Source organism: Polyodon spathula, chromosome 25 (genome assembly GCF_017654505.1).
Source record: "Polyodon spathula isolate WHYD16114869_AA chromosome 25, ASM1765450v1, whole genome shotgun sequence".
In the NCBI taxonomy this organism is placed as follows: Eukaryota; Metazoa; Chordata; class Actinopteri; order Acipenseriformes; family Polyodontidae; genus Polyodon; species Polyodon spathula.
In genome coordinates, this window is record NC_054558.1 from 18,868,371 (window position 1) to 18,887,604 (window position 19,234).

At 35.7% G+C, this 19,234-nt stretch overlaps 1 protein-coding gene across 7 annotated transcripts in view; it reads left to right on the plus strand.

Annotated features, from left to right (window-relative positions):
* Positions 1-17,594, plus strand: part of LOC121299453 (splicing factor, suppressor of white-apricot homolog) — a 38,569-nt gene extending 20,975 nt beyond the window's left edge. For 2 of the 7 annotated variants that reach the window (XM_041227153.1, XM_041227154.1), the window contains exons 12-19: positions 124-336; positions 1,896-2,086; positions 8,763-9,022; positions 11,257-11,397; positions 11,661-11,696; positions 12,911-13,084; positions 13,575-13,647; positions 16,778-17,594. In XM_041227153.1, coding sequence (XP_041083087.1) covers positions 124-336; positions 1,896-2,086; positions 8,763-9,022; positions 11,257-11,397; positions 11,661-11,696; positions 12,911-13,084; positions 13,575-13,647; positions 16,778-16,843 — 1,154 coding nt within the window. In that variant the 3' untranslated portion in view covers positions 16,844-17,594. Of the gene's footprint in view, positions 1-123; positions 337-1,895; positions 2,087-8,762; positions 9,023-11,256; positions 11,398-11,660; positions 11,697-12,498; positions 12,540-12,910; positions 13,085-13,574; positions 13,648-16,777 lie in introns of all 7 variants that reach the window. The other 5 variants (XM_041227157.1, XM_041227159.1, XM_041227156.1 and 2 more) reach the window with 4 other exon arrangements.
* Positions 17,595-19,234: the final 1,640 nt, after the last annotated feature.

A 19,234-nucleotide genomic window follows, 5' to 3' on the forward strand; every position in this document is an offset into this window, starting at 1 on the left:
CTGACAATCGTTTGTCTACTTGGCTTCGGTTCTTATGAATTTTGCAACCATAAAAATACCAGTGCCCCCAGTGGGGTCACTGGTTTTGTATGTGGATTTTAACTATGTGTATTTTCTTCTTAGCCTCCTTCGCCCCCATAAGTTTTGCTATCAAAGCAAAAGAAAATGATCTCCTTCCGCTTGAGAAGAACCGAGTGAAGCTGGATGATGACAGTGACGAAGAGGAGGGGGAGAAGGATGGTCAAGACAACCCCAGCTCTGGTGTAGCCAAGGAGGCTCCGGTTATAGAGGACAAGAAACCACAGCTTACACCAGAGGAGCTAGAGGCAAAACAGGGTAAACATCCTGCCAGTTTGGAGGGCTTTGCTTTGGGTCGCACACAAGTTCACCCCACGAAAAAAAAAAAAAATAGGATTCTGTATCACAGACTTTAGGTAATTGATAATGTCATGACGTAGTCAGTTAATGACAATTTTTACTTCTGCCTGGCATATCATCTTATAATATAGTTGTCATACATTTCTTGGTATTTCATAAAAGTAAGTTCTCAGTGGCGTCTGTGTTTGTAAAGAGCAAAAGCTAAATCTTGCTAGAGTACATCCCATCTCCTGTTACTTCTCTAATAGGCTAGAGATCTGTAGAATGGTATATAATTTGCCAGTACACAAGATTGATCTTTCCATGTACCCAAACTCAAAAGCACATTAGTGTTTTAAATTAGTTGATAGACGTACGACTTCTATCCACTAATACACATTCAAAGTCATTTATCGTTTGCTGTCATATTTACTTGGAATACATCAGCATGTGGCATGACCATTAATAGCAACGAATGTGTTCACTTAAAATATGTACATATAGCCACTCTCATAGTGTAGTAACATGTTGAGTTAACGCCTCTTAGACTACGTAAATGGCTTTTAAGATTTGGTAAGTAATTATAATTGCCACAGAAGAACAGGAATGATCTGTTTTTAGCAAGATGGAAATTACACATTTTTATTAATTTATTTTCTTATAAAATTGTTGTTAATTCAAATGGTTTTGTTCAGATTGTACTGTAAGTAATACAAAAACCATCTGTGTGATTGGATTAATAACATGGGACAGAGTAAAGGCTTTTGATAGGTAAAATAAATAGCATTGCAGCAGTCATTTACAGATAAACTGAATTAGATTGCATGGTATTGTATCCTGGAGCTGAAACCTTATCTGTATTGATGGTTTAAAAGGATTAGAGGTGCTTCCTGTGATTACAGATACCTCTTTACTGTCCTGGCTTTTCCTGCTGAATATTCTCTTAAGTGTTATTCCAAGACCTAATTTGAAGACACCTGTGAAACATTCTTCATTCTCCAAAAACATCCTAAAATGTAATCACTCTACTTGTGAAAGCTCTTTCCTTGAAAGCAATGCTGTGCCCGCTACAGTAAATATGTCTTAAGGGATGGAGCCTGTAGTAGTCAGCTGGGCTACTAACTAACTCACTTAATGGCATCCCGGGACATCCTGTGATCCACATTGATTCAATGAATCTCTAAAATCCTTTACAGATTACAAAACCGAAAGAACTTGATTTACTTAATCATACCCATTTTTGTCCAAGGCTACATCTTTGTTTTAATAAATAAATAAATAAATAATAATACTAATAATAAAAATTTTAGAAATCAGTCTAGTGAAATAATATAATACAGATGACTAGTAATGAAAAATATATTTGAATACTGAAAAAAAAATACAGCCATGCCTAACAGCAAAGTGAAGCTTCTGGTAAATGAATGATGTTTTAACCAAGCTGTGAGTGGTAGGGGAGGTGTGGAAGTTTCTTGGCTGTCTTCTGTCTTTGTTCATTATTTCCATATGACAAGATCAACTATGTGTTCTTGGTGTAGCTAAACAGAAGCTGGAGGACAGACTGTCAGCTGCAGCCCGGGAGAAGCTAGCCCAGGCCTCAAAGGAATCAAAGGAGAAACAACTGCAGGCAGAGCGCAAGAGAAAAGCCGCCCTCTTCTTACAGAACCTCAGAAATCCACTGACAGAACCTGAAGTGATGAAAGCTGAAGACAGCCCTGCTTGGGCAGAGGTTAGCATTTGTGAATGGAATTGGTGCTGCTTCCAGATATTACAATGACCACCCCTAAAGGAAAAATACATTGACAACTGCTTTTTTAAATTAGTAGTAGTAGTGTTGTTCTGTTTCACTAATGTCTGTCATACTCTAATTCATAAGAAGCTGCAGAGAGTTGGTCCTCTACCAACACAACTACAAAATATGAATTAGAAATATTTATTGCAAAACGGGTTAATACAAAAAAAATATGGTAAAGAGTTTGTTAAAATGCCTGGTGACTAATGCTCACCCATACAGATGTAGACGTTTGGTAGAAATCGAAGACTTGTCAAGTGCTGGTCATTGGTCCACAGAAAGCATCTATAGAAAGAAAGAAAAAAAAGATAAAAACAAACTTCAGCAGGATTCTGTCTGTAAATCCTAACGTTGCTCAGAAGCCGATAACACAGTAAAGTGAGCAGTGTGTATGCTTGCTATCAAAATGTGTGTTTGTGTTGCTTTAACGGCAAGAGAGGAAGCACAGGTGTGCTCTGACCAGCTCTTTGTAAGATATCCTACTGTAATGAATATGTAGATATAGATATGTATCTCTATATTAAGGCTAATTGGTTACTGATCACTGAAAAGCCAGGTCAACATGTCAATGATTTTCTGACTTGCAGCATAAGATTTGTGATCAACAATATGAAGTCCATTCACATGTAGTAATTTAAATACATTCCCCCTTGTATTTTATTGGAAAAACAAACTCCCTTGTTTCATGCTGGCAGACTAATCTCTTCAAGTTTCATGAGGCACTGGTGACTGATGTAGATTAGTGTTTATAAATGCAGGATTGACAGTGTAATATTACTAAACTAGATAGAAATGCATTATAAATAAGATGCCACCGCAAAGGGATATTATAATGGGATGGTCTGTTCAGTCACTTGGAGACCCACAGATCATCAGCAGCAACATGCTATCTGAACTAGATTACCCCTAGATTAATTATACTATAAATCCAGGAAAGGTACATCTTTAACACACCATGTTAACAGGTTATCGGCTTAGCTTATGTGTGTGTTTGTGTTTTTGCATTGCATGTATTTGGGATGGTGTAGGTAGTTTACCCTTATGACACTGTTGATTTTGGAAAAGCATTGAAAACAAGTGTCCTCAGCAGTAACTGCACACAGCATTTTACTGTCTGATGTTAGCAGTAAGAGAGCCTGACAAGCTCCAAAGAGTCACTGGAATGAAGTATAACATATGCTAATGAAAGGGCAAAGGGGAATAATCAAATGAATAGCTTGCTGCTTCTAAATAGGAGGATATTGAAATACCAAGAAATAAAAGCTGACATTTTGTTTAACGTTCAGTTTTATTTGGTTGGGCATTTGTGTTTGCAGAATGTTTAGAAGAAAAAAAAAAATCCATTGGGTTTATAACGAAGTAGTTATCCAATGCTTTTCACAGACCTGTACAACCTAATGGAAAAGTATTCTGTATAAATATGATGTATTGGTGAAGAAAAAGCAACCAAAAAAAAAATCCTTGGGATTTTTGTGCGAAAAGGTTTCTTTTACAGAAATCAAAGTGGGGTTTTATTGTACTGCTGTATTAGAATGTAAAAATTAATATATTACAGATGGTGTACCTCAGTGGTAGAATGGAACCACTTGAGGGTTAAGGAAGAGTCTGAATAACAATGTTTGATGTTTGACACTTTAAGTGTATTTTAAACCCTCTTTTCTGTAAGCCAGACTTTATGAAACGTATCCTGCTTTACAGAAAAAATATAGCCAAGTGATCCATCAGGGGTTGTTGACGGCAGACTTTGTCAGCAGGGCTTCATTTAACATCCCGAGCATTTAAATCACTTTGATTACTGGAGTCGATTTCATTCTGTGTTTTGCAGGCTTCTGTAGGGAAAGTTGTATTCTTAGGCTGTGGTAAATGATGAAGGTGATAGCTACATCATTTGTGATGTCCCTGAAGTGAGCAAGGTGTGTGCATTATTTATAGCGAAGTACGTACGAGCACATTACACAAAGCTCCCTTTACGGTTATTCTTTGCTAAGATGGCAACACTGCTTATATCTCAACAGAGCAATATTATTAATACACAGACTTCATATTGGCAGTGTTTGAGGAATCTCTCTTTGCCCTATTAACTAAGTGTGTTTGTCTTATTATGGTCTTATGATTTTTTGGTTTCCAGATGTTAAAGACCAAACCCTTTGACATAAGTAGACTTGATCTACAATGCAATATTTGTATCCTTCAACCAGAGGAATATGCTTCTGGTGTCATTGTTTTCCCTCCTGTATTGTGAAGGACTCAAGTGTGGTTACCCAATAAAGTAATCCTAACAAAAATCTTCCCTGGATGCCAGTCTGCCCTGCAGTCCTGTGTGATGATTACTATGTCATAATCTTGACTAATACTGATGTTAACTGCAAGCTTAACACAGAGTGCAGTGTTTAAAGCAGATTCTAATTCAAAGCTGTACCGAAAATGGTACAGAATTTTGATTTGGAATTTTCAGAATATATAAAAATAATGGCATATGATAACGCAGCTGGAAACAAGATATTAAATAGGTGTGTGATGAAAAAGCAACATTGAAGTTGAAGGCCTTCCATCAAAGGTTTGTATGAGAGTGTGTTTCATATTCCATGACTTTAGCAGCATCACGCTACTGTTTGCTTAGTGGTAGTAGTTTTGTGTGCAATCCGATCCAGTTATGTTCCATTTTTCAGTGTAGTATAATAAGTTAACATAGCCATGTCAAATATTGCTTCCAATAAGGGATTAAATTAGTTTTATAACATATGATCCAAGTAATACCCATTAGTTATAAAATCTTACTTGTGGGGGATCCTGAGGGACTGCAATTGATATAAAATTGTAAAAACAAGAAGAAAAAATATATATATATATATATATATATATATATATATATATATATATATCACACACACACACACACACACACACAGAAAGCTTATGATAAAATGAAATGAAAATAAGTGTCTGGCAGCACAGCATCTCTCACTTCAGCGCTGACATGATTAAATGAGAGTGCGTGCTAGGATCCTCTTGCTCATCTCCTGTTGACCTGACTGTGACAGATTGAACAGCATTACCATCTATCTACAGAGAGACTCATTGCTGAAAATTAAGCATGGGTTCTTCATCCAGGCCCCTCTTTACAGTAATCATCGAGGTGGTTCCCCTGTGAATATACCAATTAACACTCTCAATTGGATACAATTGGACTGGTGATCGTTTGTCGGCTTCAGTGTGCTGCAAAGGCTACAGACCTTCCAGGCTTAAGATTATTTCATTTATTATCGATCTTTTGTTTACATCTCTGTGTTGTTGCTGTGGGGTGGGCTGTCTGTTTACCTCGTCCTTAGCTTGCATGGTGAAAACTTAAACTCAGAGGAACTTCAAGCTTTGCTGGTCACTCTAACTGCTATCAGAAAGCTGGCTGAAGAGATCTTCATGTAGGGGGTTTAGTTGTTGTTTTTTATTCAATTGGAATCCTGTACAAATATATTAAAAATATAAAAAAAAACTTGCTTACCATCTATGAGAAGATTTAGTTTCATTTCCTCTTGCAGATAAATTACAAACAAGCAGGTTAATTACAGTGAGAAATAAAAAGGATATATTTTTAGTTTTAACAGAAATCAAACCGATATTCAGAGGTAATAATTTTCGTTAAGAAAATCAAATGCATCACACTCAACTACCATTCTCTCTCCTCTTTTTGTTCCACCCCATAGCAACCAGTACACACTCCTGATTTGCTGGTACATTACTCCCCTGACCTCCCAACTCCCACCTAATAGGCTCGCATTAACTGTCAGTAAATGCACTGTATTCAAGACCCCAAAACACACAAGAGTATATTGCTGCAGGTCAGAGGTTCTCACGGTGGCGCTTCCAAAATGCCTTCAATCATGTAATAAAATACTGCACAGTTCAAAAAACAGTATTTCTGATAAACGCTGCCCTCAATTAAGTGCTGCAGCCGTTATTAATAATTTTAAATAAACGCAGCGGCTCTTATTCTAAGTAATACGATATGTAGTGTTACCTAATTTGAATATGCAGATTTGTTGCAATGTGTCAAAGCTATTTTAACACATAATGTGAGACAGGCATATGGAATGGAATCGCAAGATGCAAAACAATCAAAGTCATTATATAGGCAGAACCTATTTCTATACAAAAGCTAGGTCTGTTGGATCTATTGTTGGCTCGCATTCGCAACTCTGGCTCTTTAGCTCTGCTGAGTTGATCTTTTATAAGGCCCAGTGTGCTGGATTTTTACTGTAGCTCTGTAAAGGATTCAGTGCGAATTGTAGCAGATAATAAGGGGACTTGGACAGAGAGTCTAAAACAAATTTCTCAGATTAATCTCCATAACAAATAACAGAAGGGACTGTCCAGACACTGGCACGCAGGTAATCGAGCTGCGGCAGGTCATTCATAAATTAACATTACAACGGGCCAGTCCCTTCCTGGTGATCATTTGCATAAACACACCCAGTATAATATGTTGATTTTTATAGATGTTCCAATGACAACAGAGTTGTTTTATTTATTTATTTATTTATTATTTATTTAATTTTTTACAGATAATATGTTTAAAATGGACCCTAATGTGGATCTCCTAATTGAGTGTTATACTGATCGGACAGTTACAAAAAACCACGAACATGAGATTAAAGTTCAAGAAGGAATTTAAGAACTAATACTGGAGTTCAGTAAACTTTCAGTATCACTCAAGCTTTTACACTGAACGCTTTTCTTGAACCCCACAGACAAGCTCCATTTTGAAGCGGTGCTTTTATATAATTGGTTCAGCTCTGCGTCTTCTGCAAAGTGGAAGATATCTAAGTGGCTACACCTGTGACTTTATTTGATTATTTATGTCTGCCCGTCAAGTGGGAGAAGTCCTGTTTGTGTTCCTCCTCCTCCTCCATGTTCAGCTTCCTTAGCACACTATAACTAATGTGTGTGTGCTAGGAGCCTTTGCTTGCGACTGGAGGGTTTGTACACCTTTTGATTTCTTGGGGGTGGTACAGTAGCCCCCAGAGGAGAAGTCAGGCTTGAGTCATGCTTAAACAGTTAATTCTTAGCATTACAGATTGAGAGGCACAGTCAATTTTGTTTGTTAGCAGCAGCTGTGCTACTGCTGAAATGATCCTGCGTTTGAATAACCTGTGCAGGACATTGTATATCTGTTTTGATATGGAAAGCTCAGTATAAGGGGTAAATATTGTTTTTGCTCACACACACACACACGCAAACAAAAGTTTCCCTGTTTTATTTCTAAATATTATGGTCATGGCCCTAATGTTGGTGACTCCTGGTGGTTTGTAATTATCAGTAGATATTAAAATGTAACTGAAAGACACCAACAAGTCGGAAATTTTATTTTGGAGACTCCATGATAATCAACCTTTTAGATTTTCTAGCATCTACTCATCTTGATTATTTTTTTATTGTCTTGTCTCAAAGCAATATGTTATTTATCATATTTCTAAATTAAATTAATTGACCGTTGGTAGTCTTTACTGAAGACAATGAAAATCTAGGGAAACCAGAAAGTAACCCAAAGGAAACGTGACCATTTATTTATGTTTTACAACTATATCCCCTTGCTCTACAATTATGGCAAGAGTAAGTAACCCTCCGGTAAAGGATTCACAATAGCACTGGCTAATCAATAATACAATGTATATGTATTTATTTAATTTGTTTTGTTTTTTTGTTTTGTTTTTAATATCACTTATAAATCCTGCCGTTACCTTTGACAGAAGTAATAACGAGTTAAATGTTCATCTTGTTTTTATAGCTGGGTTTGTTTGTTTTTTAGATGCACTATGTTGGTGTGTTATAGAAGCTTGTATTCCATTATAGTTGGTACTTCATGTAGCAAAGTTGTTTTCATCCTTGACAGCACATGAGCTTAAAAGCTGATGAAGTATTATTACTCCTCGGCTCAGTATTTATTAAATGAACCTTTCAGATCTATACAGCCTACTTTAATGTGTACTATGAGGTGTTTAGGGATTAGATACAGTAAGTATTGTCTTCTTAATGGGAGGCTGCAGTGTATGAAAAGCACAGTGACTGATACAGACAGTAACTCCTGAAGCTGACCTTTAGCACAGGGGTGTAAAGCTTAGTGTTGCTCATTGTGTATTCTCAGATCCTCGCCATGAATCTTCTGTTAAGAAGGTTAAAGCCTGCAGTTTCACATATCTTGTCTCAACAGATGCAGGGAATCAACATGTTTTGTACAGACAAGAGGATAAGTCATGCAGTCTCCTGGGCTATTTAAACAGAGAGGTTTTGAAACGCCAACACTACAGTGATCTACCTTCAGCATAAAAAGTTGAAAGTTCCTATCCTGTGACACTGTTCGTTTTTCTTTTGGGGAAGAATTGATGCATTTGTTCTAGACTACTTAATAGTGTGTAGGAAATGTTTTTTTTTTTTTCATTTTGGCAGATTTCTAACCACATCATGAACCAAATAATGTTTTTGTTTTTAGCCATTATTTACTTGTATGATGATGTTGGTGTTACTTGCTCCAAGACAAATATATACATGTCTGTTCGAGAGCATGTATTTATTTTACCTTCCTAATACCCTAAAACAAAATATTTTTGTTTTTTTCCAGCAGGAGATATTTGAAGTTTCTGCCGCCACATCCGTTGGATCAAAAGTTTTGGCAGAGGTGGAATCAAAATCCTCCAACAAGAAGTCGTGTAAAAGGAAAGATTCCTTGCGTGATCGAGAAAAGGAGAAGAAAAAGAAAAAACACAAGAAGAGGTCTCGCTCCAGATCCCAGTCCCGCTCCAGATGTAGCTCCAGATCCCACTCGCGTTCCAAAACCAAGCACGCGCTTCCAAGTGCCTACAGGACTGTCCGGAAGTCAAGGTTAGTGCATCTTCTTAGTCAGCACTGGAGATAGGGTATGGCAAGTGGCACGGTCCAGTAATCACAGACTCAAGCTTGTATAAAAACAGGATATTGTGTTCCCACACTGAAGAAAGGTCTAAATTGAATAGGAGATTCAATGAAAACGGTGGATATAGCACAGTACTTCCATTATTTTTAGGATGTTTGCGGTACTCGGAAAGTCCGTGAGAACGCATTTACACCTGTGTCACGTGCATGTAGCGATAATGGATTTAAGAGAGAAGGCTTAGTTCAACAGTGCATTCTGTCTGACACTTAAATGCCTTGATGATGACAACCCCTTTGCTTTACACAATGACTGCACAAGGCCTTGAAAGGTCAACGACAATGGAAGTATTGGAGCCGAGGGTGAGTCAGTTCCAAGAAGCTGTTAAAAGCTAAGTTAAGATTGTGACCATGAATAAATAGCAGAACAGGTCAGTTGGCTTAGTACTGTATTGTGAAGCTATAGTACTTAACGTAGGGACAAAGTGGATGAATTGCCTAAAGGATATACAACACATTAATTAGTGTTGAGCTTAACCTGACCATGATGTTTGACCTTTTGTGAGTGGTAACGATATTACAAAACAGACATCTGCACGGTTTATATTTATTTAGAGCGGCCCGTAATGGGACACTTTAACAGGTTTAGCAATTTAGGCTTTTGCAGACATGCTAATCAGCATGCATTAGACATGCATGACATTCCTTGTGGTGACAAGGCATTACAGTTTGTGGTAGCTTTCAAATGTCTGTGTCATCCGATGTCATCTCTTGTATTAAGATTAATTTTGAGGCATTGCTTGTGCCAGTTACATTGGCCTATTTTCCCAGTCTTATACATGGGCTGTTTTTAATTGCCTGTGAGCCTTGAAAATGAAATGACATGCAGAAGTTAGAACTCCTAAGATTGGCTGATTTACGTTGAACAGCAGTACTTTAGGGTTAACTTTAATGTAATTATTTTTTGTTATATAGTGAAACCATTCTTGTTAGATAAGCCTGTCCCGATAAACAAAAGGGTTTGATCAGAATCGTGAATTACGTAACTGATATTTAGTTATTTCCGCACTATTGCTAGAGCAAGAACTGCAATGAAGCTTGAACATTAAATATATTTAATTGTATATATAATTCGAACAATATATGTATATTCTGAAATATATATTTTTATAAAGATCATGAATTGCTATTGTGAAATTAACACTCATTATTGTTTTTTTATATGAAACACTTATTCAAAAACAACAAAACAGTACCCAAAATATTATATATTCATAACAAACCATTCATAATTTAATTGTAGTTCATTAGTATCCATCTCAGTACTATTTACTTGTACTACACAATCGTGATAATTTTTTAACCCATTTTTGTTTAAACAATGTGTAATTTACATAATGAATAACATTTTTTTTATTATTATATGTTATGCATATGATAGTCTTCCTCGTCTCCCATATACATACCCGAAATCAGCAAGAACTCTTTTATATCAATGTTATATGGGCAGTAATAGTCATTTGTTTATCCTTGACAATTGGGAACACTTTTACATGTGCTTTGAAATGCAAAATGGTTTAAAATTGGTTTGTTTGTATTCCAGGAACCGCCAGATTATAAAGCAGAGAGCATGTTCAGTGTTGTTGTCTGAATTGAGTGTAATTTTTGCATGCATGAAAGGGATGTGTAACGGTCAGTGCCACATTGAGGGGGTGCTTTCAAAGGGAAGTCATCTGAAGCATGCACATTGTTTTAAGTATTCTTTTTATTGTTAATAGACAGCTTTGTTCTAAAACAAAATGCACTTTGTAAAGTATAATCCAGTTCTATCTTGGCTTGCTTTACAAACCTCAATTTGCACCCCCCTGAGTGGGGATTGTTCTGTATATTTCATAGTACAGCATCTATAAACTTTTTTGGGGCTATCATAGCTTTTTAGATTTGATCATTTTTTTCTCTTTGAAAGACTGTATCTTGAGAACCAGTTGCCTGAATTTGATTTTAAACTGTTACATATGTTACATGTAACTCCTGAAAATCAGTTTCAAAGCAGGTCGGTGGTAAATATGAAGTTTTATGCATCTCCTGTATAATGCTGTGCCACATGGAATTCTTTTGTGAGGCTGAGGTTTAGATGCATTTAACCCTGCAATCCTGTATGGTTTTATTATGGAGTATAATGTACCACTTTTTGCCTTGTTGTTAAGATCCAGGTCAAGGTCTCCCAATAGAAGACGAGCTCGCTCTTCAGAAAGAAGACGTGAGGAAAAAGAAAGGGAGAAATGTGTCCCCAGTGCTTATCGGATCAGTAACAGCCCAGGCTTCAGCAAGAAACGCTCAAGGTCTAGGTGCTGTATCAATCTTAATAATAGTAATAATAATAATTATTAATAATAATAATAATAATAATTTGCTCTGATGCTATACATATTTGAAAATGTATTTAAAAGAGTGTGCGTTACCTTTCAGGCCCAAATGAAAATACTGCCTTTTGCAGGTGTGTCTAGTAAAATCTTATCGTTTCACAGCAACTTTTATTTGAGTGTTATTGTTTTTTAATCTGAAGGATCCCCCCTTTTTGTTCATTTTGTTTTTTACATTTTCTGTGTAGGTATATAACTCGGAAGAGTGAGCAGGAGAAACTGATGTAGGTCTTGCTTCAGAAGGTTTCAATCTTCTCTGCAATAAATTATAACTGGCTTTTAGAAAATGGTTGGCTTATTCTGAGACTTTTCAACTCGTGAAAATTGTGCATCGCAACACTAAAGTAAATCTTCATCTCACACAATGAACAAATGTAATTAATTACAAATAAGTTGGTTTGTCCTCAAATTTGTCTGGAGAAAGGATATTGGTTATTACTTCGATACATTTGAGATAGGTGGCTCACCACAGTCATTCATTTGTTTTTTTATGGGTGTTAAGATCAAAGAAGTCAAAACTGTAAAAGGCTAATATACTGCACCAAAAATAAATAAATAAATAAATAAATAAAATCTCTTCACGTCTGAACTTCAAGGCTGCTCAGTTTTGATCAAAAGGCTGCTGTCTAATCCGTGCCGCACAGATGAACCCCATCCTTCATGATAACTCAGAAACCCAGCTTGTTTTGTTATATGGTTTCTCATTTAGGCAAATGGAAGAGTCACCCCTTGTGAGACTTCACTTTGTTAGTCCAGCCAGATGTTTCAGACAACAATACGTTGCTTAGACAGAGATTAATTTCAAGCAAGGGAGAGCATCTAACACATTCAAATTCCCTTCAGTGCCATTCTCTGAAATGAACCATGACAATTGGTTAATTATTGTTTTTATCTTTTGTCCTTTTTCCTTTCTTGCCCTTATTTTCTTTTCAGTATGTTCTCGTTGTTGTATATCAGAATTAACTCTATAGGTTTAAAAATCAATCATTTTAAATATTAAACAAATCTTCTGGTTTTTTGCTGAAGACCTTGTTTACCTACCCCGAAGCCCAATTTGCAACATGCAGGTAAAACTAACACTGTCAACCTTTCACTTCATTTTGTGGTGCAGCCTCTACAAAATTGAAAAGTTTTCTAGTGCATGGCTTTTGAATTGCAATGATACAAGCTTCACATTTATATTAAGCTTTATTATGCATGACTACAGTCCATTAAGCCTACTCAAAATACTAAAAATACATGAAGCACAGTGTTAGAAAATGACGACAAATGGTCACCATAATATGTCTATTTTTAAATGTAACACTAGTAACTCAAGGTGGGCAAATCCATTGAACTGAACACAATTTCAGGAAGCTCTAAGTTTTTACCTAATATTTTCTGCTTTGGGTTTTGGTGTTTCGTAATATTAAAAAGGGGTGTGGTGTTTATTTCTCAGGTCTCCTCATGAAAAGAAAAAGAAGAGAAGCTCAAAGTCACAGATCAAATCTAAAGCTCAGTCCCGTTCACAGTCCTCTTCCCCGAAGCAGGCTTCCAATAAGAAACCAGTTTCTGCACATTCTACCAGTATATCTCCTGTGGAGAGCAGAGACTCCAGCCAGGAGCGATCCAGGTACAGCAAATAGAGTCGGCCTACAGGGGGGCGGTTAACAGTTCAGGGTTTTAAACGTTCACAAAGTGTCAAACGTCAGTTTTGCTTAAACGTTTAATTGGTGTCAAGAATATGTAGGTCAAGTATAGATGTTGGTCTTTTCCACATGCAATGTAATGCTATACTTTTACAGTAATGCACTAATACAAGCTGCAGAAAATTCTGAAAATTGATGGAGGGCTTCTCATGATGTTTTTTTGATTGGTTAGAAACTTTCCCAATATGTTGAAGCTTAAATGTTTAGTCGTGTTTAATCTTGCAGTTTAAACATTTAGGAATACATTTCAGCTTTAATATACTTCAGAGCTCTGTGAAGAACTAATTACTTGGCGCAGGTGTCCATATACTTTTAATCCACTCTACAAACTCTTTTTTTAATTCTGTCAAGCACATAGCATTTGTAATGAATAATCCAAATGTTATTTGAATTATGTATTTGTTTTCTCTCCAGGGGAGAATCTCAGGAAAAAGACAAACCAGTATCCTCGCCTTTTGTCTCCTCTCTTCAAACTAAAATCACTCAGGTATGTGACGCTTTAAACTGAAAGTGTGACCAACAACATGACCTCTGAATATCGTTAATAACACTTTCATTTATTGTGTTACCATGTTAACCATGCGGCTCTGAATGTAGAGGTTTGCCAGTATGAACGAAAGTGAAGCTAAAGACATCATACTCTAAAATCTACTAAACAGCCCAGTGTTGTCAGGTCTTTTATTTGATTTCATGTTCGTTTCCGTTTTGCTGTCGAAAGATGATTTTTTGCTTTGACAATGTTTTCTCCTACTGTTATGACAAATCTGATATGTGGTATACACTTTGTGACATGGGCACATTTTAGAGATATGATTACTAAATGCAGAAAGCTTTAATGCATCCGTTGTGAGTAAGAGGTCTCTGTAACAGATGTTGCTGTGCTCCAACCTGCAGTTGATTCCTCCTGGGACAGGGTTTTAATGAGAGTACGTTTGCATAGTTCAGACTGCGCTTCAGTGAAAACTCTAATCAGTATTTTTTTTCCCTTTTAACTTCTGCATCTATATCCTGTAGGGAAACAGCGAGCAGATGTGACTGGTTTGAATGAATTATTATTATTATTATTATTATTATTATTATTATTATTATTATTATTATTATTATTTTTAAACCAATGCCATCCAATCAGACAGTAGTTATTAATTTGCTCTGAAGTTCACCACCACTGATTCAGTTTGTGATGCCAGTGACAATCCCATTTACTTTGAAATCAAGCTTTATTTGCATGAAAAGCAGAAAACGGTAAATTTCATTCAAAGGGTCACGAAAACATGTTCACAATGTGCTATTGTATTTTTACTCTGATATTGTTACTTGGGTGCCCAAAAAATATGTTCCTGAACTTTATCCTAAGTGCACAATGTAGGGTCCAGGTAAAGATTTGACTCTGAGATATGCACGAAATCCTGTTTAGAGTTGAAAGCGATGAAATACAGAAACCGCAACCTTTTGTGTCCTGTCTGCAGTGTGCCAGCAAATCTTGCACATGAATGTGCGGTAAATATTCTTAAGTCAGGATTACTTTCATCGTGCCTCATACTCCTCCCCCCAAAATGTTAATAAGTGTGCTTGTGTGTGTCGTAGGCTGGTGATGATAGAATTCCCTAGATGAATTGACATTTGTTTTTTCGTCATAAATTGTGACGGCGTTTGCCCACTAGGAATAGTAAAATTTAAAAAAATCATCAAATCAGTCCATTAATTCTGCCATTTGATTTTAATTAAAATATTTATACTTATTTTATTCTCTTTGTATATATATATATTTTTACATTTTGTTTTTGTTTTTGTTTGTGTGGTGGTGTGTTGTGTATATATATATATATTATATATATATATATATATATATAGATATATTATCATATATATATATATATATATATAAAAATCTCATAATAACTGCGTATAACTGCAGTGTTTTTATGTTTTTTTGAGATGCACACAAAAGGTTTAAATGATAAAATATTTTATTTCAGGACGTATTGGACTTCAGCTGTGTAGAAAGAAAAGTAAACTTAAATATGTCAGAACAGAATGTTCACTCCAGGAGGTTCCAATAAAATGTAATCCCAACCCTAGTGGTTTGTTTTTTTATAAATGGTTTCCTTTTAAATACAGCATTCGTTTGTAGCAGTATCACTTTGTACTTTTTATAGTACCTTTGAGCTACTTCTAGTTTAAACAGTCCTGTGTCCATCCTTTGACTCTTTCCACAAAAAGCACAAGATGGTAATGCTAAAAGGATACATTTTAAAGACCTGTTTATATAGTTATATAGACTAATTACATACCATATCCCATGTGTTTGTTATAATTGCCTGTAATGTGCAAGATCACAGAAGGTGATCTGAATGTGCTGGAATGCACAGATAGTTAAAATCCCTTGAAAGGACATAATTTGTGGGCACTCACTTCTAGTAAACAATTGCTGGTGAATGAATACACCTAAAGGTATTTTAACTATCTAGCCATGCCAGCTGAAAATGACATAGCAGGGAGGCTATTAAATTAATAACCAGTCATTTAGAGCAATGCACTGAAATACCTAAAACCTGTTTTTATTGGTGGTTTTTATAGCTCATTTTGTTAGTGGGTTTCTGTTTAAAGTATATAGACACAGTGGTGCCCAAAAGTAAGTAACATTTCTTTTAAATGTTGAATACCTGTACTAAGCTTTTGTTTCATGCTTTGTTTTATTTTTGTTTAATTGTAGTGTTTAGATCTACAAACAATGTTTTTATATACCATAATTCAAAGAATGTGTATGTAGTGCATAGAGCCACATTTTATAGTAATTATATCAATGTGAACTGCAGCATTTTTCATTGAAAAGACAGGAGGTTGTGAATAATTTTGGATACCTATTATGTGTTTGTTTTTTGTTTTTTTCATTATTCATAGAAAAAAAGTCTCTCCCATTGCATTTATAAACTGCTAATCATTGTGCAAGCCACCCATCATTGTCCACTAATGTCTGTGTTTGGGTATGTGTATTGTTGCATCAATCAAGGTTTATTGCACAGTATACACTAATAACTTATTCTGGAGTGGTTTGGTGCCTGGCTCTTAACAGAAGTAAATGACAGGCTGGTGATTGTATAGAAGTATGTACATGTTCCTGTAAACTACTGGCCAAAAGAACAGCGCTGGCAATTGGCAAACCAATTCCTTTGTTAAAGACACTGTCATGCATATTCTTTCTCCTTCCTTCGCCCCCAAGAGAATTACATTTTGATTTGTCTGTGTTAATAACAAATAAAAATGTTAGGGTTGTGGTATTAACGTCTTGACACTTTAATAGACCCTGTGTGCTTCAGTGTATCATGTGAATATTTTCAGAGAATACTTGCTGTAACTTCGCCCAGATGGCTGCTTGATTTGACATGCTATCAAACCAACTTTCTGCATTTGCAAACAGTGTGCACTTCTTTCAGATGTGTGTTTCTATCTCTCTTTCTCGAATATATATATATATATATATATATATATATATATATATATATATATATATATATATATATATATATATATCGATAGATATTGTGTGTGTGTAAACAATTAAATAAATACATACATAAACAAAAAACAGTGATTTATTTTGTTCTGTCTCCATACAGGATATGATGGCCAAAGTAAGAGCAATGCTGGCTGCTTCAAAAGATTTACAAGCTAGCAGCTCCTGAGCACCCCGTCAGATCAAACCCCAGGGAAAACCAGAACTATTAAAAAAAGAATCTTGATCTGCCTCGCCACCACAACAGGACACAATAGATTTATGTTGCAGTTCAGCTGGTCAAGCTGGTGCTTGTGGCAGATAGTCCAGAATCAGAAGCAATCAGAGTTTTTTGTAATTTCATTGTGGTTAATTTGGTTCCTTGCTGGTTTCAGCAAAATGTGTTGCATCTCCTAGAAAAAAGGCACCATGTCTGTTAGAGGTTTAATACATAAAATCTGGCTTGTTGGCTGTCAGACCCTTTGTGACTCAAGCTCCACGTGCAAATAATAGATGCCTACTAAAATTGGAGCTCTTCACTCAGTGCATTGAATCCATGCTATTGGTTCTAGTGAGATTCAAATTTAAAAGTAGGGATTTAAAAAAAGCTTGCTCCCCTGTAAGCATGTGCTCTTCACTCATTATTGAATAGCCTCTAAATTATTTTTTCTCTTTGTAAGTACAAAAGGTTTGCCCGCCCACTCTTTCTTTATAAGTTAGATGGGAAATCAAGTTTATCCTTCTATGAAGGAGTAATCTTTTTTTTTTTTTTTTTTTTTTTTCAAACAGACTGTAACCGTTAAGGGATTTTGTCTTACTCCCCCCCCTTACTTACCTAGTTTCCCTTACCTTACTGCCTTTATACTGTCTGTAAGTATGTACAGGATTTCTTGGCTCTGCTGGTTTATAAAATGTGTCAATAAATTTGGAACATGTACAGATTTCTGTACTCCTGGCATTCATCTGAAACGGATGATTGAAAAGAGCATGGCTAAGTTAGACTTTATAGCAGTGTTAAGCCCATGACATGGATATAATCAGCTAGGGACTGTTTGCATCAGAACTCCGACACTACTGAGGTCACTTTGATTTCTAATACCGCCAGTGCTTTTTTTTTGTGTGTTTGCTCCAGTCCTTTACAAAGCTTTTCCTTTAAAAATACTGCTGTAAACTGACACTCTTCCAGCCAATTGTCTGTTTTAGATTGTCCTACTGAAACCTTTATCTGAGTACACCAGAGAAGGTAGCTTCTCACTTCATTTGCTTGCATTAAGACATTATGTAAATTGAATTTGCTGCTGCAAATGCTGCTCCATTTTATTTTATTGTATTGGTTTGCTTTGTAACAGTCATGAATGCAATTTAGTGAGGTCTAGCAGTACAGAACTCCAAAGCCTCCTCGACAGTAAGTGTTGCCAGATAATGTTGATTTTGTTATTTTAACATAATACCGTCAACCATTTTAAATACCCTTCTTTTGGAAATATGCCCACTTGTCTGGTAATGTCAAGCCCAATCTCTGCGTTCACTGGGGGCAATTAGGAAAGTGTCTATTGCTTTATACCAAGTTCTGCAATTAATGTTCTTCTATACTAAACTGTGGCTCAGTGCACTACAACTGTTGGCTTCAGTGCATCAATTCTGAACACTCGGACTTTTTTGTTCGGCCCACCATACCCATAATAATGATCAGGCTAGTAATTAAACTGCAAATTAGTGCTGTGCTTGGATCCTTATTTACAACGATTACTAACTGTTCTTGGAGAATATGCTGCAAAAAAAGAAATCTGAAGGCTAATTTGTTATTATTATTGTATTATTATTGTTGCGCAGGTAAATATTTTTCACCTACAGTGTGGGTTTCAGTAAAGTGCAATGCAGATATACTTCCCCGTCTCACTTCCTCACAATAAGCCTTCAGAAGTCCTATCAGAAGCAATTGCTTCTATCTGAAACCTAATTTGCATCTAAAGAATAAATGTCTTTTTAAATAATCCGTCTAATTAGGCAGCACAATGACTGACTTGCATTCTCAAACCATTACAACCCCAGGTCTAACCCAGAATGTTCATCTTTTTTATCTGATTGTTGCAATAAGACTATATACGATATATATATATATATATATATATATATATATATATATATATATATATATATATATATATATATATATATATATATATAATGTACACACTCAGTTAAATTAGAAATGTTTTTGAAAGTTTCCTGTTCAACAACTTCATTTGAAAGTTACATATAAACCAGAACTTTTACTAACTTTTATTATTTCATACAGTATATGTTGTGCCATCACTTGTACCTATCTGAAAAGGGGTTAATATTTATTGTACCTTTACATGCATATGTTTGTTTCGAGTTTGCCCTACCTGCTAGCAAGTGTTGTGTTGGAAAGATTAATGTCATGTCATTTCTCATTCAGGTAAGCAATAACCTGTGGGACTTGGTTTAGAAAACTACACTGATACTGACAAACCTTTGGACACGCAAACAATCTTACAATGTTTTAGATTTTTTTCTGCATGAATAATTAAAACGGATTCCTAACAAGTTGATCATT